Source organism: Gymnoscopelus microlampas (genome assembly GCF_963454915.1).
Source record: "Gymnoscopelus microlampas genome assembly, chromosome: 16".
Taxonomy (NCBI): Eukaryota; Metazoa; Chordata; class Actinopteri; order Myctophiformes; family Myctophidae; genus Gymnoscopelus; species Gymnoscopelus microlampas.
The window spans coordinates 48164247-48181035 of NC_139953.1; the positions used below are offsets into that span (position 1 = coordinate 48164247).

At 42.2% G+C, this 16789-nt stretch overlaps 2 protein-coding genes across 2 annotated transcripts in view; both read left to right on the plus strand.

Annotated features, from left to right (window-relative positions):
• Window positions 1-16789, plus strand: part of LOC311063058 (pyrin-like) — a gene marked incomplete at its 5' end in the record, with an annotated part of 670464 nt that overhangs the window by 87176 nt on the left and 566499 nt on the right. The gene's annotated exons all lie outside the window — the stretch shown is intronic.
• Window positions 4640-5764, plus strand: LOC311063921 (pyrin-like; the record flags this gene model as incomplete). The annotated part of the gene is made up of 1 exon (XM_084083554.1): window positions 4640-5764. The coding sequence occupies one exon, from the start codon at window positions 4640-4642 to the stop codon at window positions 5762-5764; it is 1125 nt and encodes a 374-aa protein (XP_083939680.1).

Here is a 16789-nt window from a genome sequence, read left to right on the forward strand (position 1 = left end):
ATGGACAGACGGTTAGGAAGTGTAGCTCGGTTTCCACTTCCTTTTGTGTGCAGTGGGTGCATAGTCTGTCTTCTCTCGGGATACAGGTCTGCCTGTGACGACCTTTCTCGATCGCAAGACTGTGCTCACTGAGTCTGTATCTAGTTAAGATTTTTCTTTGTTTTGGGTCGGTCACGGTGCTCAGGTATTCTGCCACTGCGTATTCTCTGTTTAGGGCCAGATAGCATTCTAGTTTACTCTGCTTTTGTGTTGCTTCTTTCCAATGTGTCAGGTAGTTTTCCTTTTGCTGTTTTATAATTTTGTTTGGTCCGATGGGTTTTCTATCTCGTGGCTCTGTTTGTGTTTGTGCCCGGAGTTCCATGGCCAGCTGGCTGAGGGGGCATCTCTCTAGAGTTTCGCTGTGTGTGAGTGCTTTGTTATGGAGTGCATTTAGGTCGCTTTCTTTTAGGTGGTTGTAGAACTTAAAGGACAACTTTGTTTTTTTACAACCAATGTTTATGTTTTAGATTGTAATTAAAGTAAATAAAAGATGAGTGTAAAAATTTAAAAATTTACTGCTTTCTATAGTTTTAGCAATTTTCACAATCTTTTTTACAGTGTTTTCACAGTGGGCGGGGGCATTCTGTCCGGTGGCTAAATATGTATTTTTTTAACACATTAACCCGGCGTTTTCTTTATTATTATTTACAGTAGCTCTTCTAGCCCCCAATAACTCACATCTGGCCATCTCAGACAGCCGGACCTTTTTTATTGTGTAAAAAAGGCATATTTAGCCACCGGACAGAATGCCCCCGCCCACTGTAAAAAATATCGCAAAAAATGCTAAAAGTATAGAAAGCAGTAAATGAAAAAAAAATTACACTCATCATTTATTTACTTTAATTACAAGCTAAAATATAAACCTTGGTTGTAAAAAAACAAAGTTGTCCTTTAAGTGCTCTCTTTTTTATTTTGATTATGAGTGGGTATCGTCCTAGTTCTGCCCTGCATGCATTATTTGGTGTTTTTCGCTGGGTACGGAGAATGGATTTGCAGAATTCTGTGTGTAGGGTCTCGGTTTGGTGTTTATCCCATTTTTCAAGGTCATGGTTTGCTAATGGTCCCCAGATCTCACAACCATAGAGGGAAATTGGTTCTATCACAGAGTCCAGTATTTTAAGCCAGGTTTTAATTGGGATGTCTATTTTGATGTTTCTTTTGATAGCATAGAATGCCCTTCTTGCCTTGTCTCTCAGGTCCTTTACAGCTTGGTTGTAGTTCCCTGTGCTGCTGATGTTTAGGCCAAGGTAGGTATAGTTTTTTGTTTGTTCTAGTGGGATCGTATTTAGGAAAAATTGATGGTTTTGGCGGCTGGATCTTTTTTGAAATATCATGATTTTAGTCTTAGTTAGGTTCACTGTCAGGGCCCATGTCTGCGAGAATTTGTGTAGGAGATCAAGTTGCTGCTGTAGTCCTTCCTTGGTTGGAGACAGCAGCAGCAGGTCATCTGCGAAAAGTAAGCATTTGATTTCTGTGTTTGCCAAGGGGATGCCTGGAGCTGTAGACTGTTCTAACGTTTTTGCTAACTCGTTGATATATATGTTGAAGAGTGTTGGACTCAGGCTGCATCCCTGTCTAACTCCTCGGCTTTGGGGGGAAAAGTCTGTGTGCTTTTCGCCTATTTTAACTGCGCATTTGTTGTTTGTGTACATTGATTTTATGATGTCATAGGTTTTCCCCCCTATGCCACTTTCCAATAGTTTGTACATCAGACCCTCATGCCAAATTGAATCGAATGCTTTTTTGAAGTCGACAAAGCAGGAGAATAATTTGCTTTTGTTTTTGTTTATTTGGTTGTCAATTAGGGTGTTTAGAGTGTAAATGTGGTCTGTTGTGCGATATTTTGGTAGAAAGCCAATTTGTGATTTGCTCAGGACATTGCTTTCTGTGAGGAAGTTTAGGATTCTGTGGTTGAGGATCATGCAGAGGATCTTTCCGAGGTTGCTGTTTACACAGATCCCACGGTAGTTATTTGGGTCATATTTGTCTCCACTTTTGTGGAGTGGCGTTATCAGCCCTTGATTCCATGTGCTAGAGGGCTGTCTCTCTCCCTCCAGCCCTCTCTCTCCTCCATCACACTGTCTCTCACTGTCTCTCTCCCTCCATCCCTCTCTCTCCTCCATCACACTGTCTCTCTCCCTCCATCCCTCTCTCTCCTCCATCACATCTTTTTTTAGCGGTGCCAACCGCTCTACACGTGGCTTTGACTCGGTGTCTGTGTGTCTGTCTGTGTGTCCGTATGAGCCCGGGATGAGCACGGCAAAGAAGCAACACATACAAACACACGCACGCACGCACACACACACACACACACACACACACACACACACACACACACACACACACACACACACACACACACACACACACACACACACACACACACACACACACACACACACACACACACACACACACACGGACTTGGAGATTGCCTATGCCATCTCTCCTCTCATTTGCCACACGTGCCACCGGTTATCAAAGAGGGGTCCAGGGACCCCCAGGGACGTCCGCCCGTATGAGCACGGGATTTTAAACAGCTATAACTCCAGTTTGCAGCATGCCACCAAGTCCAAATTTGGTATGTGGACTTAGACCACCAATACGGGACGAGCATGAATTGCTCAAGCCCCGCCCCCTCTGTCTTCCCATTGGCTGGCCTTTAAACAGCCATAACTCAAGTTCGCAGCATGCTACGGAGTACAAATTTTGTACATGGACTAAAACCACCAATAGGGACAAACTGTAATTACTTAAGCCCCGCCCCCTCTGTCTGCCCATTGGCTGGGCTTTAAACAGACATTATTCCAGTTTGCAGCATGCTACCAAGTACAAATTTGGTAAGTGGACCCAAAGGCACCGCTTCCTTCACAGAAAAGAGAAGTGTGGATTTAAGGAGATATAAATGTGTGCCATTATCTCTGCCAAGCAATAGGCGAGATAGCACGTACGTGCACACACACATGCGCGCCAGTGGAGGCACACTAAGGAAACAAAGGTGAAAAGTACACACACACACACACACACACACACACACACACACACACACACACACACACACACACACACACACACACACACACACACACACACACACACACACACACACACACACACACACACACGCACATGCACACGTGCATGTGCGCCCGTGCGTGCACAACACATGCAGTGGCATAATTACATGCATACAGAACAAAACACAGAGAGCTCCCTGAGGTTGCATGCACACAGTTTACAACAATTAAACACAGATGAGAATAATTACATACATGTCTGAGACCCAGCGTTGAGCCGGAAACGTCTCAGCTTTCTGCGCTACAATAAAGCATCTGGTGCATCGGAGCCCTCAGTGTGCGAGCGTCTATTTATTGTCTCTGAATAATTACACACATGAAACACAAAGCAGCACCACTCTAAAGATGTACAACCCACATGCACTATGAGAGCTTCATTTACATTATTACATGTGTTTCTACTGTAAGGATGTACAGACCACATACACTATGAGAGCTTCATTTACATTATTATAAGCAGTGGTGTGCACAGACATTTTGAGGGGCAGGTGCTCAAGTAAAAAAATGTTTTGTTTACTTGGTCTGCTCTTTTTTCCCTCTACACCTATACCTCTTTGCCAAAAATAGCCGATCTACAAGCTCTCAACGCCTCGCAGCGCGAGGCGTTGTGGGCTTGTAGATCGGCAAAAGTTCTCCTCAGAAAAGGGATGCTAGGTTTCGAGTGGTTATGGTAAAAAAGAAAAATCATAATCACATAAAGATTTGGCGGACCCCCTGTAGTAACTCTGAGGACCCCCTAGGGGTCCCGGACCCCCTGTTGAAGACCCCTGCAATAAACAAAAAAAAAACACGTTTATTGTTATATGGCGAGAGAGTATGTTTTACCCCCTGTCCGTCCGTGTGTGTGTGTGTTCGTCCGTGTGTCCGTCTGTGAACAGCTAATCTCCCGCACCGTTGGCTTGATCGCAGCGAAACGTTGCACACACACTCCCTGGATGCCAGTTCAGAACCTCTGCCCCAAATGTTTCACATGGGCCTGTTATAGCGCCATCAGGAGGCCGATTTGTGCAAAAAATATTTTTTGACAGTACTCCTTCAGATTTGATCCAAACATCACGCAAATCGCTACACAGTATCTCTATAGTCATGTGATCAACACGGATCTGTCCGATTTTCCATATTCCATCCATCCTAATTGGTTAAGATTCCAAAAGTTTGCAGGATTGGTTTGTTTTAAACAAAATGCCTCAAATCATGAACACAGAATGAATACCGTCTGTATCGCGTGTGGAACTCCATATTTGGGCTAGACTGATGTCATATTTGATGATGTCAAATTCCAGTCAGCTTGACTTAAAAGCTAATCAGCTTTTGTTGTGTTATCTGTTATCTGTTAATGTTGTGTTATCTGTCTGGATGTGTTCACTGATCCAATCTGCACTCCCTGTGGACACACCTACTGTAGAACCTGTATCACACATTACTGGGACACTAGTGACGTGTGTCGGTGTCCACTGTGTATAATAAGGTCTGGTCTCTTCAATAAGAGACCAGAGGTATCTGTGAATACTTGTATTTCTGAGATGGTTCATCAGTTCAGGAATCACAAGTGGAAAGGAGAATATGAAGCAAAGACAGAGGATGACGTTCAGCAGATGATCCAGGAGAGACAACTGAAGATTCAGGAGGTCAAACACTCAGTAGAGATCAGCAGGAAAGATGCAGACACAGTGATAGCAGGCAGTGTGCAGGTCTTCACTGCTCTGATCAGCTGTATTGAGAGGAGCCAGGCTGAGCTCATTGATGTGATTGAAGAGAAGCAGAAAACAACAGAGAAACAGGCTGAAGGCTTCGTCAAAGATCTGGAAAAGGAAATCACTCAGTTAGAGAGGAGAAGCTCTGAGCTGAAGCAGCTCTCACACACTGAAGACCACCTCCACCTCCTCCAGAACTTCACATCCACCAACACCCCTCCACCCACCAAGGACTGGACACATGTCAATGTCCATCAGTCTTCATATGTGGGGACTGTGAGGAGAGCTGTGGCTCAGCTGGAGAAGACACTCAGTCAGGAGATGAAGAAGATGCGTGGTGTTGAGCTGTGGACGATCCAGCAATATGCAGTGGATGTGACTCTGGACCCTGATACAGCACATCCCTACCTCATCCTGTCTGAGGATGGAAAACAAGTGAGTGATGGAAACATATGGAAGAATCTCCCAGACAACACAGAGAGATTCTCTTATTGTATTAGTGTCTTAGGAAAACAAAGCTTCTCCTCAGGAAGGTTTTACTATGAGGTTCAGGTTAAAGGGAAGACTGACTGGAGTCTAGGAGTGGCCAGAGAGTCCATCAACAGGAAGGGATCAATCACTGCGAACCCCAACAATGGTTTCTGGACTATATGGTTGAGGAATGGAAATGAGTACAGGGCTGCTGCTGGCCCTGCTGTCCTCCTCCCTGTAAGAGAGAAGGTCCAGAAAGTGGGAGTGTTTGTGGATTATGAGGAGGGTCTGGTCTCCTTTTATGATGTGGAGGTCAGAGTTCATCTCTACTCTTTCACTGGCTGCACCTTCACTGAGAAACTATATCCATTCTTCAGTCCTCATTTTAATCATGGTGGTGCAAACTCTGCTCCTCTGATCATCTCTCCTGTCAACATGGACACTGATCTGGGGGGAGGTGGGGATGGAGGGAATTCCACATAAAAAACATGAAGTTGTCCCTCGAGTAAAATATTCAGGAATACATTATGCACATATTAAATATAAGCTGACTCTGCATGTGCATTAATGGGGGAAAACAAACAGTGCAACATGGGCCAGACAGCCTAAATACATTGCTTTCGCAGTACATGTCTTTATGCACAATGTATCAACCATTCAGAATAACCAAACATCCTCCTTGGCTAAATCCAAGCAGATAACGAAAGACTCAATACATCACAAAAGACAAAACATCAGCATATTAGACGTAGTTTCACTGTAGCTCAGCCTACAGCTTTGGGCATTCCTATAGCTGCATGAGCTCAGCCATTTTGTCATTACAATCCCAGAAACCATTTAGGATGTTGCCTCAATGAAAGTGAACTAAATGAATAATGTGTTTGTTAGTTAGTTTGGTTGTTATCAACATCACCCATAGCCCCGCCCCCCTCCACATATTGTACTGTGAGTAGGAGACCTTCCCAGTGTCTAGTTTACTAACTACAATCACACCATCCACTACAACAAGGTACAATATAGTGATGTGATATGCAAACTAGAAAATGTGCTCCTTGGAGCACAGGTCTCCGCCAGTACTGTTCCTGATTAATCCTGTCTTAAGTGTTACTTGATTACTCCTGTCTTAAGTGTTACTTGATTAATCCTGTCTTAAGTGTTACTCCGCCATTTCTCAGCCATTTCGTGATTATTCCTGTCTTACCTCACTTTGAAAGAGACCAAGACTCTTTCAAAGTGACACATCTATTTATAGGCCGCTATACGTCATGCGTCTCACTAGCCAATCAGAGCACACTCTTTCAACGTATTGTCACGTGTCACGTGAGGCTTGACCAATGTTAGCTTGGCCGAGGGGGACGGGGGGGGGGACGGAAAGTGAAAACATAGTCTCCTGGCGGAGACAATGAGTGATACAGAAACAAATAATCATGCAACTGTAAAAAAAAAAAAAAATGCAAAAAGAAAAGAAAAAAAGGTTTTATTTTTCTGGCCACAATTTAGGTTCCTCCATTGTGATGGTGCTCTATAGGCGGCTGCCTATATTGCCTATAGACCAGGGGTCTTCAACGTTTTCAGGCCAAGGACCCCCTAGCTGAGAGAGAGATGAAGTAGGGACCCCCTCTATATTGTATAAAATTGTGTTTCAGATTAAACTTTTTTTGTTTACGTGGTCTGCTCTTTTTTCCCCCTCTACACACCTATACCTCTTTGTCAATCATATCATATCATACAAAAATTTGGCGGACCCCCTGTAGTAACTCTGAGGACCCCCTAGGGGTCCCGGACCCCCTGTTGAAGACCCCTGCTATAGACAAATCCACAGAGCGCTGCGGTGCCAGACCCCTTGCTGCGGTGTGCATTCTGACTTATGAGTTATGATGATTGTGCCAGGGGAGCACTTACCAACCACTGGGCCATGAGGATATTACAAGTGGGCCCCTAAATAATTGGCAAATAGTGTATTGATAATATGACATTAATAATATATAAAAGGAAATAATGTCCAAAAAATAAATAACGGTATTATTATAATTGTTTTAAACCTTGAAAAAGGTCATTGTGATATCACTATATAGGAACTTCTAGTATACAACGTTAGTTATATTGATCCAAGAGAGAACATCACGATGCAACATGTTGTGAGCTTGTAGATCTGCCATAAAAAAAAGAGGGGAAAAATTTTGGACTAGATAGGACTAATGCTATAGGCTACATCAACTGTGCATGACTAAGGATCTATCCAATTCAACCATGGATGATGGTCACAGTAATACATCTCAATAATTGTCTCTTCCTCTCTGAGACGCGCACGCACGCAGACAGACAGACAGACAGCGAGAGGTAAGGAGAAGTTAGTCAGAGAGAGAGAGAGAGAGATTGGGGATCATGAATACAGATTTTTATTGAACTGCGGGCCACTGTCTTTCAAATCTGCTGACTCAGCAAGGCTTGAGCACAAAAAAGGTATTGCTGTGATAAAGAACTCCCCTGATGGGTTCTCCTTCTACCAATCACTGTCACCCTGCTCGCCCCCGAGGGACTGAGGGAGGGGGAGAGAGAGAGAGAGAGAGAGAGAGAGAGAGAGAGAGAGAGAGAGAGAGAGAGAGAGAGAGAGAGTAGAAGTGATCCCAGTGGCTCCCGTCACAAAGTGGGACAGAGAGTGAATGAGATGAAAGCTCTGAGTGTATAATGGACCAGACCACAACTAAACCAGTCCTGTGGGTGTTTAATGGACCAGACCACAACTAAACCAGTCCTGTTTTCACAAAGACCAGGGTTTCCGCACATTAGCTTCACGGGACCTTGTCTGTCCCGTGGCTAATGAATGCATTTCAAACTGGGGGGGTCCTTGAAATTAAAATGGTTGAGAATCACTGCTAGAGCCGTAACAATCTTCTCTTATGGGGGTCCCTGAGGCATATCTTTTCAAATGGGGGTCTGTGGGCTAATAAGTGTCAATTTGGGGGTCCTTGCCATGAAAAGGTTTGAGAGCCACTGCCCTAGGCTAACATTTGTCCTGCAGGAAACCCTGTAGATCAGGGGTCTTCAACGTTTTCAGGCCAAGGACCCCCTAGCTGAGAGAGAGAGATGAAGCAGGGACCCCCACTATATTGTATAAAATTGTGTTTCAGATTAAAGTTTTTTCTTTTTACTTAGTCAGCTCTTTTTTCCCTCTACACCTATCGACTCTTTGCCAAAAACTGCGAGGCGTTGAGAGCTTGTAGATCTGCTATTTTCGGCTAATGTTCCCCTCAGAAAAGGAATTCTAGGGTTCAAGTGGTTAATGTACAAAAACTAAATCCTATCACAGAAAGATTTGGCGGACCCCCTATAGTAGCTCTGAGGACCCCCTAGGGGTCCCGGACCCCCTGTTGTAGACTGAATGTATAATACACCAGACCATGACTAAACCATCCTGTTTTCACATAGACTGAGTGTATAATAGACCAGACAACAACTAATCCATCCTGTTTTCACAAGCAAACAAAGGGACAGATTTAGGAGAAAACAGCCGATCTGCACGCTCACACCGGGTCGCGATGCCTTTGCGATGTAAGCTGGTAGATCGGAATGAAATATGGAGATACAGTACAAGGTTTCTGAGCGACAGTGAAGAGATTGACATAAAGAGAGAGAAAGAGAGAGTAGAAAGACTTGAGTAAATAGCCGACGTGGGAAGAGTTGAGGCAGAACGGAAGCTCACGACGCGTCGCGGCGCGTCGTGAGCTTGTAGATCGGCTATTTTCAAATAGCCTAGGTATAAAATAGGGCTAAAATGGTTAATGTGTGTTTCATAATATCATAATTTATATCTGAAAAGTAATTAGTGACTAAAGTTTTCAAATAATTGTAGTGGAGTAAAAGTACAATATTTGCCTCTGAGATGTAGTGGAGTAGAAGTAGAAGTATTGGAAATTGGAAATACTCAAGTAAAGTACAAATACCTAAAAAAATTACTTAAGTACAGTGCTTAAGTAAATGTACTTAGTTACTTTACACCACTGATATTAGTTTACCCAGCAGGTGTCTGATTGACACACACACACACACACACACACACACACACACACACACACACACACACACACACACACACACACACACACACACACACACACTCTTCATTACAGGAGGAGACATCCTCGTCTAATAGTCCTCTGCTGCATCAATCTGCCTTCGTTTAACTCTGTCTTACACGACTGAATCAATAACCCATTAGAAGCTGACTTTGTGCTTCGCTTGTTATGTTGTAATAATGAGTACAATTAAATGATTGTACTGTGCGTGCATGTGTGTGTACGTGCGCGCGTACACACACACGCGCACACACACACACACACACACACACACACACACACACACACACACACACACACACACACACACACCTGATCTCACCACCACTGCAGGCCTACTGTATCTAACACTGTTCTTGTGTGTCTTTGTTTTCATTGTATGGCTGAGTTATATTAAACAGATAAATGTCATGTAGCTGCTTCAGTATTCCATACTTTAATTAAAACCCTGACTGAAAGCAAAAGAGAGTGTGAAGAGAGTGCATGGTGCCTTGTAACTGGTTGCATCCTTGTGTTGCAATCAGCAACAATATGTTGTCACGTGACACGTGACAACATATTGTCATATTGTCACGTGTCACGTGAAGCTTGACCAATCAGCCGTGCTCAAACATACGGACGGACGGACATACGGACACACGGACAAAGTCAAGTGGCACCACTCAAAAACTGTTGATTTTCACATTAAATTGCAATATTTTGCTAACTCAAAATGCATCAAATGAATGTATCATTCAATCAATTAGTCAGGGAATAAATATTACATGTACAAATGAACATAAAAATAGTAAATATGAACTGTTTTGTCCCTTCATCAGTTCATACAATGTCTTGATGGTCCTCTATAGTTTCGAGAGAGTGAGTGAGTGAGTGAGTAGGTGTGTAGGTGTGTAGAGAGAGAGAGAGAGAGAGAGAGAGAGAGAGAGAGAGAGAGAGAGAGAGAGAGAGAGAGAGAGAGAGATATGCTGTGGCTGTATGTAAAAAAGAAGAAGTAATCCTCAGAAGTCCTTAAAGAAAACATCATGCATTACATAAAAGATAAAACTCCTCTCACCCATCCTCAGGAGACTCCAGGAGATTCCTTTGTTCTTTTGTTGATTTCTGTTTCTGTCCATAATATCCACCATCACAATGTCCTATTATTTACAGAATGCTTCCATTATTTAGGACACAAAGTCCTCACATCTACCTCCATATTAAATGATTTATAGTCAACACATCTACCTCCATATTAAATGATTTAAAGTCAACACATCTACCTCCATATTAAATGATTCATAGTTGTGGGTGTAAACACAGCAAACACACTATTTTCACTTCCTGTATACTTCCTGGTTACCAGCAAGGAAACTAAAATGAAGGAAGGGTCGGGTCCAACACCAGACATGAACCATTGATGCCCTATTGAAGCGCCATTGAAGCACCATTGATGAACCATTGATGCACTATTGATCCACCTTTGATGCACCATTGATGCACAATGGGAGGCAAACTGGGACTGGACGTTTGATGAAATACATTGCAGTCAATAAGAGCCGGCTGAACCAGTTTATGAACAAACTATATTTCTGAATGGTTGAGACCTTTGTCATATAATCTGTTCAGGATTATAAAAGAACACATATTACAGGTTGTTTTCTGATCACCCGTTTTTTTCGATATGCACATGATGTCATTTTATTGAGGCATCTAAACAGTGCCAGCTAGGGCGCTCTTGAGCAACGCATGGAGTAAGACGTGTTTATCAGAGCTCCTGCAGAGTCTAATTTAAAACTATATTTCGGCGGCGTTTTGAATGCTGTGATTTTGTGAACAAGTCACCAACAGATTAGGGCTCAGTTTGTGGCAAAAAGAAGTGTCAGGTGGATGGCGTATGATTTGAGAAAATACAAATTCATGCCGGTGAATTCAAGGCCTGTTCACCCTGTCGCCTCCTCGGAGTCTAGTGCAGGGGACAACGACATACAGACTGAGCCCAGCGTGCCCATGGCTGGGGAAAGTTTGGCTAATGATAGCATGGCGCTAAAAGCAGATATCATTGCATCCTTGAGAAGTGATATATCCACGGTGCTAAGGCAAGAGTTGAAGAGTGCTTTGGCCGACGACTTTGAAAATCTGAGAAAAGAAATGCAGGAAATCAAAGCGGAAATTACAAACGGCAATAGTGTGTTTCGTGCAGAACTTGACTCAGTGAAATCTACTATCAATGACGTTGAGGGAGGTCTAACAAAGTGGTCAGATGAAGTTGCTGTACTCCAAGATACCGTACACGTGCTTGAGAAACAAATCGATCTCATGAATGCGAAATGCTTGGACATGGACTCGAGGATGAGACGTGGGAATGTACGTATATGCAACGTCGAGGAGCTGCCAGATTCGAGCTCTCCCAACGCAATCTCTAAACTGCTTAAGGAAGTTTTTAAATTGGGAAGAGATGTCCGTGTCGACAGATCACATAGAAGTCTGACAAAGAAGAAGCCAGGAGATAAACCGCGGATGATCATTGCCAAGCTGCACAATGAGGGAGACGCGGAGGACATCCTGAAGATGGCTAGAGACGGACGGCGGCTACACTACAACGGCAAGACCATCTCAGTATTCCCGGATTATCCAGCAAGCATCGCTAAAGCCAGAGGCGCCTTCACAGCCGTCAGATTGCTGTTGAAAGATCGGCGTGATGTGAGGTATGGAATAAAACACCCAGCCACCTTTGTTCTCACGCACAACAACGTGGAGAAAAAGTTCTTAGATGCAACAGAAGCCATGGATTATGCCAAGTCTATAGTCAACACAACGGGAGCCGCTGCGGCCCCGCCCCCAGTCCCGGCCGGGGCTGAAGACCAGAGCCTTACATCGGCTCAAGATGATGAAGTCTAATGAATGTATCCTGAGTATTGAGGTGAAATCTAACTAGCCTAGTATATGGTGCATACACCAAGTCTGCTCTCACAAGTGTTCTATATGTGTATTCATTTATTGTGAGGCTGCCTTTTAGGCAGTGGTGGGGGTAGACAGAATGTTTTCCTTTCATCTCTTTTGCCTAAGGTTTAACACTATGAGTACAAGTTTTATTTCGATCCCTTTCTTTACCTTGTTTCATTTATTTTTTCTATTAGACATATTATTTAAACAAAATCATTTTATATTTGACTATAGGGTCTAAGGTGCTGTTTTTTCTCTTTCTCTTTTTCTTTTTTCTCATTTTGTTTCATTATTATATCCTTAATATGGAGTACTTTGAGGGTGTGTATATAATGTATATGGTCATGACAAACGTATATGGGTATTTGATCTTGTGCATAGTCAATGAGGTGTGTCTGGAAATATACATGTCAAGATTAAGTTTATTTTCTATTATCTAGTTTTTTGTTATTCTTTTCCCTTCCTTTAATAACTATCATTATTATTACCCTTTTTTACTATTTTATTATCATTATTTATTTAACCCATTTTTCTCTCTTCTCTTTTTTTTTTTTTTCTTCTCTCTCTTCATCTCTCTTTCCCATTCTCTTTCTTTCCCATCATCGGATCATTTTCTTTATAATTTTTTTTGTAACGGATGACTTGTTCGCATTCAAAAATTACTGTTGGGTCTGGCTCGTGTTTTGCTGTGTGGCGGTGCCGGGCGCCGGGGGGGGGTGGCTGCTGGGCTTGCAGAGCGTCGCTTTTGCCTCGTCTGCGGGTCTGGGGGCCGCCTCCTCGTGGCGGGCGGCGCCGGTGCTCAGTGGGACGCAGACTAGACAGAGGAATACCGCTGTAATCTTAACTTTTTAAGATTAATACAGATTCTGTAGGAGCCTGAGTTGCTCTTAAACTTTTGTTTCCCCTTTCGGGTATTGGGTAACCAAAGCCGAACACTTTAGTTCGCTTAGCTGCTAGTTTTTGTGCTGCAGCCTGGGACCAGGTCCCAGAGGTCTGTCCAGACACCATGCTGTCTGAGTGCAGGGTCTATTTTTCTTTATGGTCAGTTCCTTTTGTTCGAACCCCTTTGTCCCCCGGGGTCGTTACTGTAAGAACATGGGCAAATTTTGTATTTTTTATGTGTTTGTATTTGTGGAACAACATCAAGGCATCACCATGGTTTATGTTTTTTGTGAGGTATGACAGACAGATACAGGTAAATCAAATGAGAAAGAATTGTTACAGTCAGGTATTAATATATCTTCTGAAGGGTAATGACTAAATTAAAAATAGTAAGCTACAATGTACATGGCCTTAACCATCCAATCAAGAGAAAAAAAGTTCTTGCCCAACTTAAAAATCTGGGTTGTGGAATTGCAATGTTACAAGAAACTCATTTGGTGGAAAGTGAAGTAAAAAAGCTTAGGAGAGAGTGGGTGGGACAGGTGTTTGGCGCCTCCTTTGGTAAGAAGAGAGGAGTTGCAATTTTGGTCGGTCGAAGTGTAACCTTTTCTGCAGAAAAAGTGATCCAGGATACAGCAGGTAGATACATCATGATCACAGGTGCAATAGATGGAAGTGATATATCTATGCTGAATGTCTATGCTCCAACGGAAGATGACCCCACTTTCTTTAGAGAGATTGCTAACTTAATTGCAAAAAATGTAAAGGGTATGATAATTTTAGGGGGGGACTGGAATGCCGTACTTGAAGGGAGGCATGACAGATCACCACCTGAGCGCAAACAGCCCCAAAAATCTAAAATGTTAAATATTATCCTGGGAGAGTTGGGGCTGGCGGACCCTTGGAGACATAAAAACCCAAGGGTGAGGGACTTCAGTTTTTTCAGCAATATGCATAAAAGTTATTCGCGTATAGATATGTTCTTTGTCCCAAAACAATTTTTGTATAAAGTCATAGACTGCTCTATAGACTCAATAACAATTAGCGACCATGCACCTGTGATCCTCACTTTAGATTTAGGAGTAGAAAAGTGTTTTAAATATTGGAGGGCAAATATCTCTTTACTGAATGACTCTCTGGTGACTGACGAAATCAAAAAATGTATGGGAGAGTATTTTGATATAAATGACAATGGGGAAGTTAATCCATCCATTTTATGGGATGGGGCCAAATCTATTTTTCGAGGTAAAATGATTGAAATATCAAGTAGAATAAAAAAGAACAGGCTGAAGGAACAAAAAGAATTAGAGAACAAGATAAGGATACTAGAGTCAGAGCATAAAAATAATAGGATGAATGATGCACTGTTGACTGACTTGAAACAAAAAAGACACGAATTGGAGAAGCTCTTGACATATAAGGCGGAAGGATCCCTGAGATTTTCTAATCAAAAATATTATGAGAGAGGGAACAGAGCCAGTCGCCTTCTGGCATTTCAACTACGCAAGGAGCAAGCCAACCGTGTGGTTTCCAAGGTCTTTCACCCTGCCTCAAAAAAATTAGTAGTTAAACCAAGAGAAATAGCAGGAGCATTTGCATCATTTTATGAAGAGCTATATGAATCTCCAGTAGTAATAGATAAAGATGAGAAGTTAAATTCTTTCTTTTCAAAATTGAACTTACCAACTATTTTCAACGCAGACGCAACCAATATGATAAGAAATATAGAAGTGGGTGAAATAAAAGAATTGATTAAAAAATTAAAAAACAACAAGTCACCAGGTACAGATGGACTACCGGCTGAATTCTACAAGTGTTTTGTAGAAGAGCTCTCTCCGATTTTAGCTAGAGTTTTTAACTACGCTCTGACTGAAGGAATTCCTCCTGGGTCATGGGCAGAAGCCATAATTTCGGTTATTCATAAAGAGGGTAAGGATCCTACCAAGTGTGAGGGATATAGGCCAATAAGTCTCCTATGCAATGATCAAAAGATACTTACTGCCATATTATCCAAAAGAATCCAAACGGTTGTGACACAGTTGATATCACCTGACCAAACAGGATTCATACCAGGAAGACAGGGTGCAAACAACATCAGGCGTACCCTTAACATTATGTCATGTGCAAAAAAGAGAGATCAGACCTCCATGCTACTTAGTCTAGATGCACGCAAGGCTTTCGATGTTCTGGATCTGGAATATCTCTACCATACACTGGACAGGATGGGTTTTCATCCCACATTCATAAAATGGGTTAAAGTCATTTATTTAAATCCAAGGTCAAGGGTCAGAGTGAATGGTTTTTGCTCCAATTTCTTTGGCTTGAAACGTGGTGTTCGGCAGGGGGACAGTCTTTCTCCTTTGCTCTTCAATTTAAGTCTGGAGCCATTGGCAGAGCTCATTAGACAATCAGAACAGATAAAAGGTATTAGAGATGATAGAGGGGAGGAACACAAGATATCCTTATTCGCGGACGACGTACTTTTATATGTAATGGACCCTATTATTTCGATACCCAACATACTAGAAGTCCTAACAGAATACGGAGTAATATCTGGATATCAAACTAATGACTCAAAATCGGAAGCAATGATGTTGTCAGGTACTTGGCCACCACAACTGGATGACAAAGTTCGGTTCCATTGGTCCAGAGAGGGCTTTAGATATTTGGGAATTGTTATCACCCCCTCTTTTTCAGGCCTGTACGAAGCTAATTATGGCAAACTATTGAAAAAGATAAAAGATGACTTACTTAGATGGGATATTTTACCACTGTCACTGATAGGCAGGATTGAAACGATACGAATGAATGTTTTACCTAGGTTATTGTTTTTGTTTCAAGCATTGCCAGTAGGGGTACCAATGGGGACATTTAAAAACATAGATAAACTGTTATCAAGATTTATTTGGCAAAACAAAAAGCCTAGGGTAAGACTCAAAACACTTTTGTTGTCCAAAAAAGCTGGAGGCCTGAATTTGCCCAATATTCAGTATTATTATTGGGCAGCACAGCTTAGGACCGTGATAGCTTGGATAACTAATGATATGGAAACAGGCTGGGTGAGCATAGAACAGAATGCTTGTCCCAATATTCCATTGGAGGGGCTGCCATTTGTAAGCCAAGAACAATGGAAGAAAATTAAAATAGATAATGAGTGGATTACATTCACTGTAAAAACATGGTTGTCTATAAAAAAGAAATTGCATCTCTTTAATTCCATATCCAGAGTGATGAAGATAGCAGCCATTCCAGATTTTGAGCCAAGATCATTAGATATCGGTTTCAGTAGATGGGCAAACAAGGGGCTAATCATTGTAGATCAGCTTTTTTCAGGGGAAACTCTGAAATCATATATGCAGCTTCAGCAAGAATTTGGCTTGTCAGGGATGGACTTCTTTAGATTTCTTCAATTAAGACACTACTTACAAACAAATACAAATTGGGAGCAGATCTGTAAATTGCCTTCAAATCTAGAAAAAATATTTATGTTAACAATGGATGGAGATATAACAAAGAATTTGATATCTCATCTATATAGGTGGCTCCAAGACAATGTTATGGGAAATACTCTAGATATTAAACAGAAGTGGGAACTAGAAATGAACATCTGTATGACTGACAACAATTG